This window comes from Oncorhynchus mykiss, chromosome 18, assembly GCF_057628025.1.
Source record: "Oncorhynchus mykiss isolate SJ-2025 chromosome 18, ASM5762802v1, whole genome shotgun sequence".
NCBI classification, from domain to species: Eukaryota; Metazoa; Chordata; class Actinopteri; order Salmoniformes; family Salmonidae; genus Oncorhynchus; species Oncorhynchus mykiss.
Window position 1 is genome coordinate 55,013,727 of NC_143039.1, and position 14,180 is coordinate 55,027,906.

The following is a 14,180-nucleotide window of genomic DNA, read 5'->3' on the forward strand; positions in this document are numbered from 1 at the left end:
AGCCGAATTTCTTCAGCCTCCTGAGGTTGAAGAGGCGCTGCTGCGCCTTCTTCATGATGCTGTCTGTGTGTGTGGACCAATTCAGTTTGTCTGTGATGTGTACGCCGAGGAACTTAAAACTTACTACCCTCTCCACTACTGTTCCATCGATGTGGATAAGGGGGTGTTCCCTCTGCTGTTTCCTGAAGTCCACAATCATCTCCTTAGTTTTGTTGACGTTGAGTTTTGTTGACGTTGAGTGTGAGGTTATTTTCCTGACACCACACTCCGAGGGCCCTCACCTCCTCCCTGTAGGCCGTCTCGTCGTTGTTGGTAATCAAGCCTACCACTGTTGTGTCGTCCGCAAACTTGATGATTGAGTTGGAGGCGTGCGTGGCCACGCAGTCGTGGGTGAACAGGGAGTACAGGAGAGGGCTCAGAACGCACCCTTGTGGGGCCCCAGTGTTGAGGATCAGCGGGGTGGAAATGTTGTTGCCTACCCTCACCACTTGGGGGCGGCCCGTCAGGAAGTCCAGTACCCAGTTGCACAGGGCGGGGTCGAGACCCAGGGTCTCGAGCTTGATGACGAGCTTGGAGGGCACGATGGTGTTAAATGCCGAGCTGTAGTCGATGAACAGCATTCTCACATAGGTATTCCTCTTGTCCAGATGGGTTAGGGCAGTGTGCAGTGTGGTTGAGATTGCATCGTCTGTGGACCTATTTGGGCGGTAAGCAAATTGGAGTGCGTCTAGGGTGTCAGGTAGGGTGGAGGTGATATGGTCCTTGACTAGTCTCTCAAAGCACTTCATGATGACTGAAGTGAGTGCTACGGGGCGGTAGTTGTTTAGCTCAGTTACCTTAGCTTTCTTGGGAACAGGAACAATGGTGGCCCTTTTGAAGCATGTGGGAACAACAGACTGGGATAGGGATTGATTGAATATGTCCGTAAACACACCAGCCAGCTGGTCTGCGCATGCTCTGAGGGCGCGGCTGGGGATGCTGTCTGGGCCTGCAGCCTTGCGAAGGTTGACACGTTTAAATGTTTTCCTCACGTCGGCTGCAGTGAAGGAGAGTCCGCATGTTTTAGTTGCGGGCCGTGTCAGTGGCACTGTATTGTCCTCAAAGCGGGCAAAAAAGTTATTTAGTCTGCCTGGGAGCAAGACATCCTGGTCCGTGACGGGCCGGTTTTCTTTTTGTAATCCGTGATTGACTGTAGACCCTGCCACATGCCTCTTGTGTCTGAGCCGTTGAATTGAGATTCTACTTTGTCTCTATACTGACGCTTACTTAGCTTGTTTGATTGCCTTGCGGAGGGAATAGTTACACTGTTTGTATTCGGTCATGTTTCCGGTCACCTTGCCCTGATTAAAAGCAGTGGTTCGGGTTTTCAGTTTCACGCGAATGCTGCCATCAATCCACAGTTTCTGGTTTGGGAATGTTTTAATCGTTGCTATGGGAACGACATCTATCGACACAGTTCTATCCGCATTTTCTGTAATATTTTCCATATTATAACATACCGGTGGAATACTGGTGCTGCGGCACCCCCTGATAAATCACAATCATATTATAACATACCGGTGGAATACTGGTGCTGCATTACCCCCTGATAAATCACAATCATATTATAACATACCGGTGGAATATTGGTGCTGCATTACCCCCTGATAAATCACAATCATATTATAACATACCGGTGGAATACTGGTGCTGCAGCACCCCCTGATAAATCACAATCATATTATAACATACCGGTGGAATACTGGTGCTGTAGCACCCCCTGATAAATCACAATCATATTATAACATACCGGTGGAATACTGGTGCTGCAGCACCCCCTGATAAATCACAATCATATTATAACATACCGGTGGAATACTGGTGCTGCGGCACCCCCCATAAATCACAATCATATTATAACATACCGGTGGAATACTGGTGCTGCAGCACCCCTGATAAATCACAATCATATTATAACATACCGGTGGAATACTGGTGCTGCGGCACCCCCCGATAAATCACAATCATATTATAACATACCGGTGGAATACTGGTGCTGCGGCACCCCCCGATAAATCACAATCATATTATAACATACCGGTGGAATATTGGTGCTGCATTACCCCCTGATAAATCACAATCATATTATAACATACCGGTGGAATACTGGTGCTGCAGCACCCCCTGATAAATCACAATCATATTATAACATACCGGTGGAATACTGGTGCTGCAGCACCCCCTGATAAATCACAATCATATTATAACATACCGGTGGAATACTGGTGCTGCGGCACCCCCCGATAAATCACAATCATATTATAACATACCGGTGGAATACTGGTGCTGCGGCACCCCCTGATAAATCACAATCATATTATAACATACCGGTGGAATACTGGTGCTGCGGCACCCCCTGATAAATCACAATCATATTATAACATACCGGTGGAATATTGGTGCTGCATTACCCCCTGATAAATCACAATCATATTATAACATACCGGTGGAATACTGGTGCTGCGGCACCCCCCATAAATCACAATCATATTATAACATACCGGTGGAATATTGGTGCTGCATTACCCCCTGATAAATCACAATCATATTATAACATACCGGTGGAATACTGGTGCTGCAGCACCCCCTGATAAATCACAATCATATTATAACATACCGGTGGAATATTGGTGCTGCATTACCCCCTGATAAATCACAATCATATTATAACATACCGGTGGAATACTGGTGCTGCAGCACCCCCTGATAAATCACAATCATATTATAACATACCGGTGGAATATTGGTGCTGCATTACCCCCTGATAAATCACAATCATATTATAACATACCGGTGGAATACTGGTGCTGCAGCACCCCCTGATAAATCACAATCATATTATAACATACCGGTGGAATACTGGTGCTGCTGCACCCCCGATAAATCACAATCATATTATAACATACCGGTGGAATACTGGTGCTGCGGCACCCCCCGATAAATCACAATCATATTATAACATACCGGTGGAATACTGGTGCTGCGGCACCCCTGATAAATCACAATCATATTATAACATACCGGTGGAATATTGGTGCTGCGGCACCCCCTGATAAATCACAATCATATTATAACATACCGGTGGAATACTGGTGCTGCGGCACCCCCTGATAAATCACAATCATATTATAACATACCGGTGGAATACTGGTGCTGCGGCACCCCCCGATAAATCACAATCATATTATAACATACCGGTGGAATACTGGTGCTGCGGCACCCCCTGATAAATCACAATCATATTATAACATACCGGTGGAATACTGGTGCTGCAGCACCCCTGATAAATCACAATCATATTATAACTATATTTTTGGAATATTTTTATTTCCCGACAAAATTAGTGAACTAGGACTGTATTACTCCTGTTTGAGTGGAGGGGAGTGACCATATGCAGGAACGCCCCAATTGCGGGTAGTAATTTCACCCTTCTTGTTAGAGTGGGAGAGCAGAAAGGCTCTGGACAGGCTGAGTGGAAAGCTGGAAAGCCCCTCCCTGGTGATTGTAGCTTACGACGCGATGGTGCTTTAATGTCATTGTTTGAGTGGAGCTGCGCCCCGCTTGCATCCGCTGGGATCAAACAACCCCGACAGCGAGATCCCTTTTTGCCATAGAAATCAGACACTGCCTCTCAGTCACACGTGGGCTTCCGAAATGCTAAAAAGTTGAACATCCAGCCAGGACTTGTAATACAGAACGGATCAAGGAGATGCTGAGGACAATCTGAACAGTGTACGACAGGACTCTCTCCACGCTTCACTCTCATCGGCAGTAGGATACATATATTTGTATATAGCTGGTGTGTATATAGCTGGTGAGCTACAGTGCTCTGTAGCCTAAAGCATATGCATAACTTTTGTCGCGCTTAGAAAAGTAGGCAATAGGGGCGAGTTTGTTCTTCGTTTGAAATGGCAATCAAGTCAATTTCCGTGAGTGTCGCTCAGTAGAGTTTTTTTTGTTTTGAATGTACAAAAACTAGCATAGCATATTTGTAAAAAATGCCGGATTTGGCCCCACTAATTGTTTTGTTTGCGTTGCTCTGTTCAATCTCTGGGCGCGCATCCGGATGCCCTCTCCGGTGCGAATGCTCAGAAGCCGCGCACACCGTCAAGTGTGTTTCCAAATACTTGCGGAGTGTCCCGTCCGGGATACCAGGGTACACGAGGAATCTGTTTATAACGGGAAATCAGATCAGCAGAATTGGACCGGAATCGTTCAAAGGGCTGGACAATTTAACCACGTTGTCGCTGAGTAACAACAGGTAAGATAAACATTGTCCCCCCCCCCCCCCCAAAAAAAAAGACTTTTTTTTTACTTTTATTAGACTCACTTTCCCAAGTGTATATTTCCCTCATGATTTGAAATATCAATGTGTTATTATAGCAAACAAGTCATAGAGTTTGTCTATATATATATTTGTTTATATTTATATTTTTTCACACTTTTGAATGTGTCTTAGCATGAAACATTTGATGAGTAGTGTCCTGTTGTGTTGGGTAGTCTTGAATCAACCATGTGCCTACTATTGTGTTACTCATGGTCTATAATAACAGTAATGACTATATATCCTCTGCTCCCACTGTCCCTCCCTCCCTGCAGGATAACAGAGATAGAGTCTCAGACGTTTTCCGGACTGCGTTCCCTCCGCTCTCTGGACCTGAGCTCCAACCAGCTGACTGTCATCAACCCAGAGGCCTTCACTGTCCCGGGCCACACCCTCAGGGAGCTCAACCTCAGCCGAGCTCTCTACAACCACTCCTCTGTCATGGACCTGGCTATGTCTCTTCGCTGGTCCACCCTGGGGGAGATCCGGACCCTGGACCTGTCAGGGAACAGCCTGATCTACCTGCCCTCTCACACCTTCTCCTACCTGGGGGGCCTGCGGAGGCTTATCCTGGCCAACAACTCCCTGGTGGCCCTCTACAATGGCACCTTCTCTGGGCTGGACTCTCTGGAGCAGCTGGATCTGACCTTCAATGCTCTGCGGACCGTCCAGGAGGAGGGCCTGGCTGAGCTGGACTCGCTGTGTCCCGGGGCGAGACTCATTCTAGGGGAGAACCCCTGGACCTGTATCTGTGGCATGGAGCCCTTCGCTGCCTGGCTCAACTCCTCCCAGGGACATGTGGGGGACGCAGAGAGCCTGGTGTGTGCCTTCCCCCCAGACATGAGGAACATCTCTCTGCTGAGGCTGGCGGCTGGGGTGGCTGGACAGGCTGGGGTGGGCGGGGACAGGGTGGCGCTGGGGTGCCACAGGGTGGATGAGGGGGCGGACCTGGCCCTCCAGACTTCCTATGTGTTCCTAGGGATCGTCCTGGGCTTCGTGGGACTAGTCTTCCTCTTGGTCCTCTACCTCAACCGGCAGGGCATCAAGAAGAGGATCAATGACATGCGGGAAGCGTGCACAGAGGTGTTGGAGGGATACCACTACCGCTACGAGCACGACACCGACCCCAGGCTCTCACAGGTCTCCACCACGGCAGACATTTGATGATATCAAGACACTCAAGGGGCTTCCATGATCCTTCTTTCATAATTGAAAACATTTGACTTTTTTTCTATTGCATTTATAGGGAAGATAATGTAGAAACTGTACATATGAATTGTCTGTAAATATAAACATACAGTAAGTATATAACTGGGCATTGCTATTGTTTTCCCAGTAGCTGTGTCCATGACGAAAGCATGCACCGTCTGTCTGATCTGTAGTCCTTCTCAACCAGTCCTCCCTTCCAGTCCACACATGGTCTGAGACTAGGGATAACCCCTGGCTAACCGATAAAGGGGCGTGGGCTGTGAAAGAGAACTGGTGTATGGATGGGGGACGGACTGACTGTTCTTCTACATAGATTTTCCCCTCTTAAAAGAGGTGCTTCTCTGTCTGTCCTCGAGTGAAGTGTCACGTGAAGGAGTGAAACGACAATTGGACAATATCATTCATGTATGTTTTGATTCTTGGAACTGAGAACGGATATGGATGAATATACTTAATTCATGAAGCTGAAGTAATAAAACTGAAGACTGATCTTATACATTTCACCTGCTATGACTTTACTTGAATGTTGTTCTTTGAGGAGAGATCTTGTAAATGTATATACTATCTCTACCAAGCGCAAGTAAAGCCAAGTTAATCAGCCCATAAGATGCAGGTTGTGTGACACCAACCCCTGTGAAACTTGGGCAAAATGGCTGTGTCTGAAATTGCACCATATTTCCTGTATGGGCCCTGGTCAAAAGTAGTGCACTTATAAAAGGAATAGGGTACCATTGGGACACAGACAATCTCTCATTGAGCTTTGAGGGCCAGCTCACCCCAGGACTGAGGAGCAGTTCTTTGGTCTTCTGTCCCTCTGCCCCAGGGTGCCTGAATGGAATCCCAGCAGATTAGTCTCCATAGCATTCCAAAGGAAGGAGAACCTCTCCTCTTAGCTCTCCTAAAATCAACTCTCTGTCTCTGTCTCTCTGTCTCTCTCTCTCTGTCTCTCTCTCTCTGTCTCTCTGTCTCTCTCTCTCTCTCTCTCAATTTTCACAGAGATGAATGGAAAAAGGAGGATTGTTCACACTGCACAGCCACAGTCATACAGCAACGGAAATCTCCAGACCCTCTTTCATGAAAATGTGCTTTGTTTTAAGATCTCTAGTTTTATTTTCAAGATGATGAGAACCAGGACGAGCCTGGGGCTATAGGGCTGAGGCAGGGGCTATAGAGCTAGGGCTGGAGCTATAGGGCTGATGCTGGGGCTATAGGGCTGAGGCAGGGGCTATAGAGCTAGGGCTGGAGCTATAGGGCTGATGCTGGGGCTATAGGGCTGAGGCAGGGGCTATAGGGCTGATGCTGGGGCTATAGGGCTGAGGCAGGGGCTATAGGGCTGATGCTGGGGCTATAGGGCTGAGGCAGGGGCTATAGGGCTGGGACTATAGGGCTGGGGCTATAGGGCTGAGGCTATAGGGCCGGGGCTGAGAAGGGCTATAGGGCTGAGGCTATAGGGCTGGGGCTAGAGGGCTGTGGCTATGAGGCTGGGGCTATAGGGCTGAGGCTATAGTGCTGGGGCTATAGGACTGAGGGACTGAGGCTATAGGGCTGGGGCTATAGGGCTGAGGCTATAGGGTTGGGGCTCTGAGGCTATAGGGCTGAGGCTATAGTGCTGGGGCTATAGGGCTGGGGCTATAGGGCTGAAGCAGGGGCTATAGGACTGAGGCTGGGGCTATAGGGCTGAGGCTATAGGGCTGAGGCTGGGGCTGGGGATGCATGGGGCTGAGCCAAAAGCGATCCCTCCTCGAAGACAACAGCCGTTCCCTAAAGGAAGGAAAGCCTGGGTGGAGCTGAAGCTGTTTCTGTTCAGGGGACTTTTCAGTGATAGGATACAGATGAGCCTGGAATGCCAGCAACAGAGCAGGCAGCAGCAGTTTCATTCAGACGCCGAGTGCAGTGAAGGAACTGTTGTTGCCTTCCTTCTGTTGTTGCCTTCCTTCAACAGAAATATACTTAAGCAATTAGGCCAGAGGAGGTGTGGTATATGGCCAATATACCTCAGCTTAGGCACAACGCAACAAATATAAATTAGCTGTGGTATATTGGCCATATAGCACAAACCCCCGAGGAGCCTTCTTGCTATTATAAACTTGTTACCAACATAAATAGAGCAGTAAAACAAAATGTTTTGTCATACCCATGGTATACAGTCTGATATACCATGGCTTTCAGCCAATCAAAATTCAGGGCTCAAACCACCCAGGTTAAAGTATTTGTTATACACTTCAATTATAATTCATTCCTCTGCTGTTATCTGTTTTTTTTTAACCAATTTGTGAAGAGATAGTTGACCTAAATGGGATGTGTTGGGCGTACATATGAAGGAGGTTCTCTTTTATATGTGATGTTTCTGTCATGATGTCTAAAGTCACAGTGAGAAACCTAACCTTGGTAATTGGTACCAGGCTAATGTTTAGTCTGGTGTGTGAAAACTAGAGAGGGAGAACATAGCAACAAAGAACACATTACTTATTTATGTCTCCATTTGAAGTTAAACATTTTTATTGCATGTTTTTTTAGTTGAATATAAAGCCTGGACATTGTGTAGAATCCTTTCAACCAAACTTGAAATTCTAATAGCATATTTGAATGAGGTTTTTCGTTTTTATATGTATATTTGAATAAAAGCCTATGTGTCAGCTTGGTTTTGCGGTGGTTTGCTGCTGGTAGAGAGAATAGAACAAAACTCAATGGCTTGGTCTGAAATGCACCCTATTTTCTATATAGTGTACTACTTTTGACCATAGCCCTGGTTAAATGTAGTGCACTATGTAGGGATTAGGGTATCATTTCAAACAGACACAATAACTTCATAAAACAGGAAGGTGCTCTACTCTGCTGTGGTTGAATTGAACAGAGTTTGACTCTCTCATTACTCTGACTCAACCGGCCCCCATCACCGTATTGTTCCTCATTATCCTCTTGCAGAAAAGCTGACTCAATCCCTATGTGGCCGTGGTGATGTAGGACGTGTCACAGAGAAAGACCTAACTACGAGCAAAGCTCCACCACTAATTGCATTGTTCTGCTCGCCAGAGAGAGAGACAGAGAGAGAGAGGCTAAGATGCCTTGTGACGTGATAGTAGCTAGCTCCTCCCCTCATCATGACAAGGGTGTGTCTGAAGTGGCACCCTATTCCCTACAGTACACTACTTTTGACGCCTATTCCCTATATAGTGCATTACATTTGACGAGGGACAGTGCACTATATAGGGAATAGGGTGCCATTTTGGACACAGTCGAAATTTGTCAATCTGATGCAGCAGCCATTATCAGTGACGTGTCGTCATTCTTATTAACGGCCACTGGGAAGGAAATCCATCAGAAGTGGGCCTATTTCCTTTTGCCTTTATGCAATGTGTCACGACGAGCAGAACATGAGGTTTAATTTCGTATGTGCACTATAAAGCGAATAGGGTGCAATTTGGGACTAAGATAGAAGGACTGAAGAGATTAGTGACTGCTGGTCATTACTTACTCCTCAGGTTATTATTGGGTGGATCTTGTGACTGGGTTCGATTAACATACTTATGAGGTCTGAAAAATGAATGGTGTCAGTTTTCAATAGGTTGGGCTGCAAGGTTGTCACGGCAGGGAAGGAAGAGCAGAGAGAGTGTTAGATAGCTAGAGAGAGTGTTAGATAGCCACAGTGTTAGATAGCTACAGTGTTAGATAGCTAGAGAGTGTTAGATAGCTAGAGAGAGTTTGATAGCTAGAGAGTGTTAGATGGCTAGAGAGTGTTAGATGGCTACAGAGTGTTAGATGGCTAGAGAGTGTTAGACGGCTAGAGAGAGTTAGACGGCTAGAGAGAGAGTTAGATAGCTAGAGAGAGAGTTAAGATAGCTAGAGAGTGTTAGATAGCTAGAGAGTGTTAGATAGCTAGAGAGAGTTAGATGGCTAGAGAGAGTGGTAGATGGATAGAGAGTGGTAGATGGCTAGAGAGTGTTAGATAGCTACAGAGTGTTAGATAGCTAGAGAGAGTGTTAGATAGCTAGAGAGAGTTAAGATAGCTAGAGAGTGTTAGATAGCTAGAGAGAGTGTTAGATAGCTAGAGAGAGTTAAGATAGCTAGAGAGTGTTAAGATAGCTAGAGAGTGTTAGATAGCTAGAGAGAGTGTTAGATAGCTAGAGAGAGTGTTAGATAGCTAGAGAGAGTTAAGATAGCTAGAGAGAGTTAAGATAGCTAGAGAGAGTTAAGATAGCTAGAGAGTGTTAGATAGCTAGAGAGTGTTAGATAGCTAGAGAGTGTTAGATAGCTAGAGGTAGTGTTAGATGGCTAGAGAGAGTTAGATGGCTAGAGAGAGTGTTAGATAGCTACAGAGTGTTAGATAGCTACAGAGTGTTAGATAGCTACAGAGTGTTAGATAGCTACAGAGTGTTAGATAGCTACAGAGTGTTAGATAGCTACAGAGTGTTAGATAGCTACAGAGTGTTAGATGCCTAGAGAGTGTTAGATGCCTAGAGAGTGTTAGATGCCTAGAGAGTGTTCGATAGCTAGAGAGTGTTAGATGGCTAGAGAGTGTTAGATAGCTAGAAAGAGTGTTAGATAGCTAGAGAGTGTTAGATGGCTAGAGAGTGTTAGATGGCTAGAGAGAGTTAAGATAGCTAGAGAGAGTTAAGATAGCTAGAAAGAGTTAAGATAGCTAGTGTTAGATAACCAGAGCGAGTGTTAGATGGCTAGAGAGTGTGGTAGATGGCTAGAGAGTGTGGTAGATGGCTAGAGAGTGTGGTAGATGGCTAGAGAGTGTTAGATAGCTACAGTGTTAGATAGCTAGAGAGTGTTAGATAGCTAGAGAGAGTTTGATAGCTAGAGAGTGTTAGATAGCTACAGAGTGTTAGATGGCTAGAGAGTGTTAGATAGCTACAGAGTGTTAGATAGCTAGAGAGTGTTAGATAGCTAGAGAGAGTTCGATAGCTAGAGAGTGTTAGATAGCTACAGAGTGTTAGATGGCTAGAGAGTGTTAGACGGCTAGAGAGTGTTAGACGGCTAGAGAGTGTTAGACGGCTACAGAGTGTTAGACGGCTAGAGAGTGTTAGACGGCTAGAGAGTGTTAGACGGCTAGAGAGTGTTAGATAGCTACAGAGTGTTAGATAGCTACAGAGTGTTAGATAGCTACAGAGTGTGAGATAGCTAGAGAGTGTTAGACAGCTAGAGAGTGTTAGACAGCTACAGAGTGTTAGATGGCTAGAGAGTGTTAGATAGCTACAGAGTGTTAGATGGCTAGAGAGTGTTAGATAGCTACAGTGTTAGATAGCTACAGAGTGTTAGATAGCTAGAGAGTGTTAGATAGCTAGAGAGAGTTTGATAGCTAGAGAGTGTTAGATAGTTAGAGAGTGTTAGATGGCTAGAGAGTGTTAGATGGCTAGAGAGTGTTAGACGGCTAGAGAGAGTTAGACGGCTAGAGAGAGTTAGACGGCTAGAGAGTGTTAGACGGCTAGAGAGTGTTAGACGGCTAGAGAGTGTTAGATAGCTACAGAGTGTTAGATAGCTAGAGAGTGTTAGACAGCTAGAGAGTGTTAGATAGCTACAGAGTGTTAGGTAGCTACAGAGTGTTAGATGGCTAGAGAGTGTTAGACGGCTAGAGAGTGTTAGACGGCTAGAGAGTGTTAGACGGCTAGAGAGTGTTAGACGGCTAGAGAGTGTTAGACGGCTAGAGAGTGTTAGACGGCTAGAGAGTGTTAGACGGCTAGAGAGTGTTAGACAGCTAGAGAGAGTGTTAGATAGCTAGAGAGAGTTAAGATAGCTAGAGAGAGTTAAGATAGCTAGAGAGTGTTAGATAGCTAGAGAGTGTTAGATAGCTAGTGGTAGTGTTAGATGGCTAGAGAGTGGTAGATGGCTAGAGAGTGTTAGATAGCTACAGAGTGTTAGATAGCTACAGAGAGTGTTAGATAGCTAGAGAGAGTGTTAGATAGCTAGAGAGAGTGTTAGATAGCTAGAGAGAGTGTTAGATAGCTAGAGAGAGTGTTAGATAGCTAGAGAGAGTTAAGATAGCTAGAGAGTGTTAGATAGCTAGAGAGAGTGTTAGATAGCTAGAGAGAGTGTTAGATGGCTAGAGAGAGTTAGATGGCTAGAGAGAGTGGTAGATGGCTACAGAGTGTTAGATAGCTACAGAGTGTTAGATAGCTACAGAGTGTTAGATAGCTAGAGAGTGTTAGATGCCTAGAGAGTGTTAGATGCCTAGAGAGTGTTAGATGCCTAGAGAGTGTTAGATGCCTAGAGAGTGTTCGATAGCTAGAGAGTGTTAGATGGCTAGAGAGTGTTAGATGGCTAGAGAGAGTTAAGATAGCTAGAGAGAGTGTTAGATGACTAGAGAGTGTTAGATAGCTAGAGAGAGTGTTAGATAGCTACAGAGAGTGTGAGATAGCTACAGAGAGTGTGAGATAGCTAGAGAGTGTGAGATAGCTACAGAGAGTGTTAGATAGCTACAGAGAGTGTTAGATAGCTACAGAGAGTGTTAGATAGCTACAGCGAGTGTTAGATGGCTACAGAGTGTTAGATGGCTACAGTGTTAGATGGCTACAGAGTGTTAGATGGCTACAGAGTGTTAGATGGCTACAGAGTGTTAGATGGCTACAGAGTGTTAGATGGCTACAGAGTGTTAGATGGCTAGAGAGAGTTAAGATAGCTAGAGAGAGTTAAGATAGCTAGAGAGAGTTAAGATAGCTAGAGTGTTAGATAACCAGAGAGAGTGTTAGATGGCTAGGGAGAGTTAGATGGCTAGAGAGTGTGGTAGATGGCTAGAGAGTGTTAGATAGATAGAAAGAGTGTTAGATAGCTAGAGAGAGTTATAGCTAGAGAGTGTGCGTGAGAGAGAGAGGAGATAGAGAGAAATATATTTAATATAAACTGGCCCTCTGTAACAGCATTCCTCCTCCTCCTCTTCTGAGGAGGAGAAGCGAGAAGGATTGGAGGACCAATGCGCAGCGTCGTAAGTGTTCTTAACGTTTATTTTAAGATATAAACTGAACATTATGAAAATACAAAACAATAAACATGACCGAAACAGTACCATGTGGCAACAAACACCCCACCACTCAAAAGGGGAACCCAGGCTACCTAAGTATGATTCTCAATCAGAGACAACTAACGACACCTGCCTCTGATTGACAACCATACTACGCTGAACTCAAAACCCCAACATAGAAAAACACACATAGACTGCCCACCCCAACTCACGCCCTGACCATACTAAATAAAGACAAAACAAAGGAAATAAAAGTCAGAACATGACACCCTGTCTCTCTCAATGTCATCCTCTGCACCAGAGGAACACAGGCTAGCTAGTTATAACCAATATACAAATTAAACAAATTGTTTTGTGTTGTATGATGATGAAAAATCATGTTTACATCCCCCACATAGAGATGGTTGCCACAATTACAACACTGAATGTGGCAATCAAAAACTGCAATGTCTCTCTCTCCCACATGGACAGTTCCTGCTTCAGAGAGACAATCCCTGGTTTATAATTGAATTTTCATTTATTATTTTCCTATTCCAGCAACAAACTGTTTTTTTTTTTACTTCTTGAATGGTACAAAAGTTTTGCAAGACCACTGGGCAGCTTTTGAAGAGGCAACTTTCCTATTTTATTGTATTCACAAATCTCTGCTATGCAGTTTGGCTATTAAATAGAGAGAGAAAGAAGGGGGGAAGTATTTTGATGGTTCTAAGTTACTTTTGAAAACCTTCCTCTCAGGCAATTAGCCATTTATATGAGCCCTTTCATTTGGGGAACATCTTGGCGCCATTCACTGGGTTTAATCACCATGATAGAGAATATGGCTTAAAAGTGAATCCCACATCTGTGAGAAATTGAACATGTAAAAAAAAGACCACAACAGTCAGCGGCATGATGACAAAGACAAAATGGCATCCACTTGGCCGCAGGCTATGGTATGGCAAACAGACAGACGGAGCTCTGGAGAAGGAGGAGCGACTGTCTTTGTCTTTCTCTCTCTTTCTGGCCCTCTCTCTGTCTGGCCTTCTCTCTTTCTTTCTCTCTCTGTCTCTCTGTCTGTCTCTCTCTGTCTCTCTCTCTCTCTGTCTCTCTCTGTCTCTCTCTGTCTCTGTCTCTCTCTGTCTCTCTCCGTCTCTCTGTCTCTCTCTGTCTCTCTCTCTGTCTCTGTCTCTTCGTCTTTCTCTCTCTGTGTCTCTCTCTCTCTGTCTCTCTGTGTCTCTCTCTCTCTGTCTCTCTGTCTCTGTCTCTGTCTCTCTCTCTCTGTCTCTCTGTCTCTCTCTCTCTGTCTCTGTCTCTCTGTCTCTCTGTCTCTGTCTCTCTGTCTCTCTCTCGCTCTCTGTCTCTCTGACTCTCTTTCTCTCTCTCTGTCTCTGTCTCTGTCTCTGTCTCTGTCTCTCTCTCTCTGTCTCTCTGTCTCTCTCTCTGTCGCTCTGTCTCTGTCTCTTCGTCTTTCTCTCTCTCTGTCTCTCTCTGTCTCTGTCTTTGTCTCTCTCTCTCTCGCTCTCTCTGCCTCTCTCTCTCTGCCTCTCTCTCTCTGCCTCTCTCTCTGTCTCTCTCTCTGTCTCTCTCTCTCTGTCTCTCTCTCTCTGTCTCTGTCTCTCTGTCTCTCTCTCTGTCTCTGTCTCTTCGTCTTTCTCTCTCTGTGTCTCT

General features: G+C 45.5%; 1 protein-coding gene across 1 annotated transcript; it reads left to right on the forward strand.

Annotated features, from left to right (window-relative positions):
• Positions 1-3,458: 3,458 nt before the first annotated feature.
• LOC110496389 (trophoblast glycoprotein-like) lies at positions 3,459-6,069 on the forward strand. The gene is made up of 2 exons (XM_021572259.3): positions 3,459-4,300; positions 4,639-6,069. The coding sequence occupies exons 1-2, from the start codon at positions 4,038-4,040 to the stop codon at positions 5,525-5,527; spliced, it is 1,152 nt and encodes a 383-aa protein (XP_021427934.2). The 5' UTR covers positions 3,459-4,037; the 3' UTR covers positions 5,528-6,069.
• Positions 6,070-14,180: the final 8,111 nt, after the last annotated feature.

Coding starts and splice junctions, on each gene's coding strand:
- LOC110496389 (XM_021572259.3), top strand. CDS start 4,038: ATGCCGGATTTGGCCCCACTAATTGTTTTGTTTGCGTTGCTCTGTTCA. Junction 4,301..4,638: donor TTGTCGCTGAGTAACAACAG/GTAAGATAAACA, acceptor CCCTCCCTGCAG/GATAACAGAGATAGAGTCTC.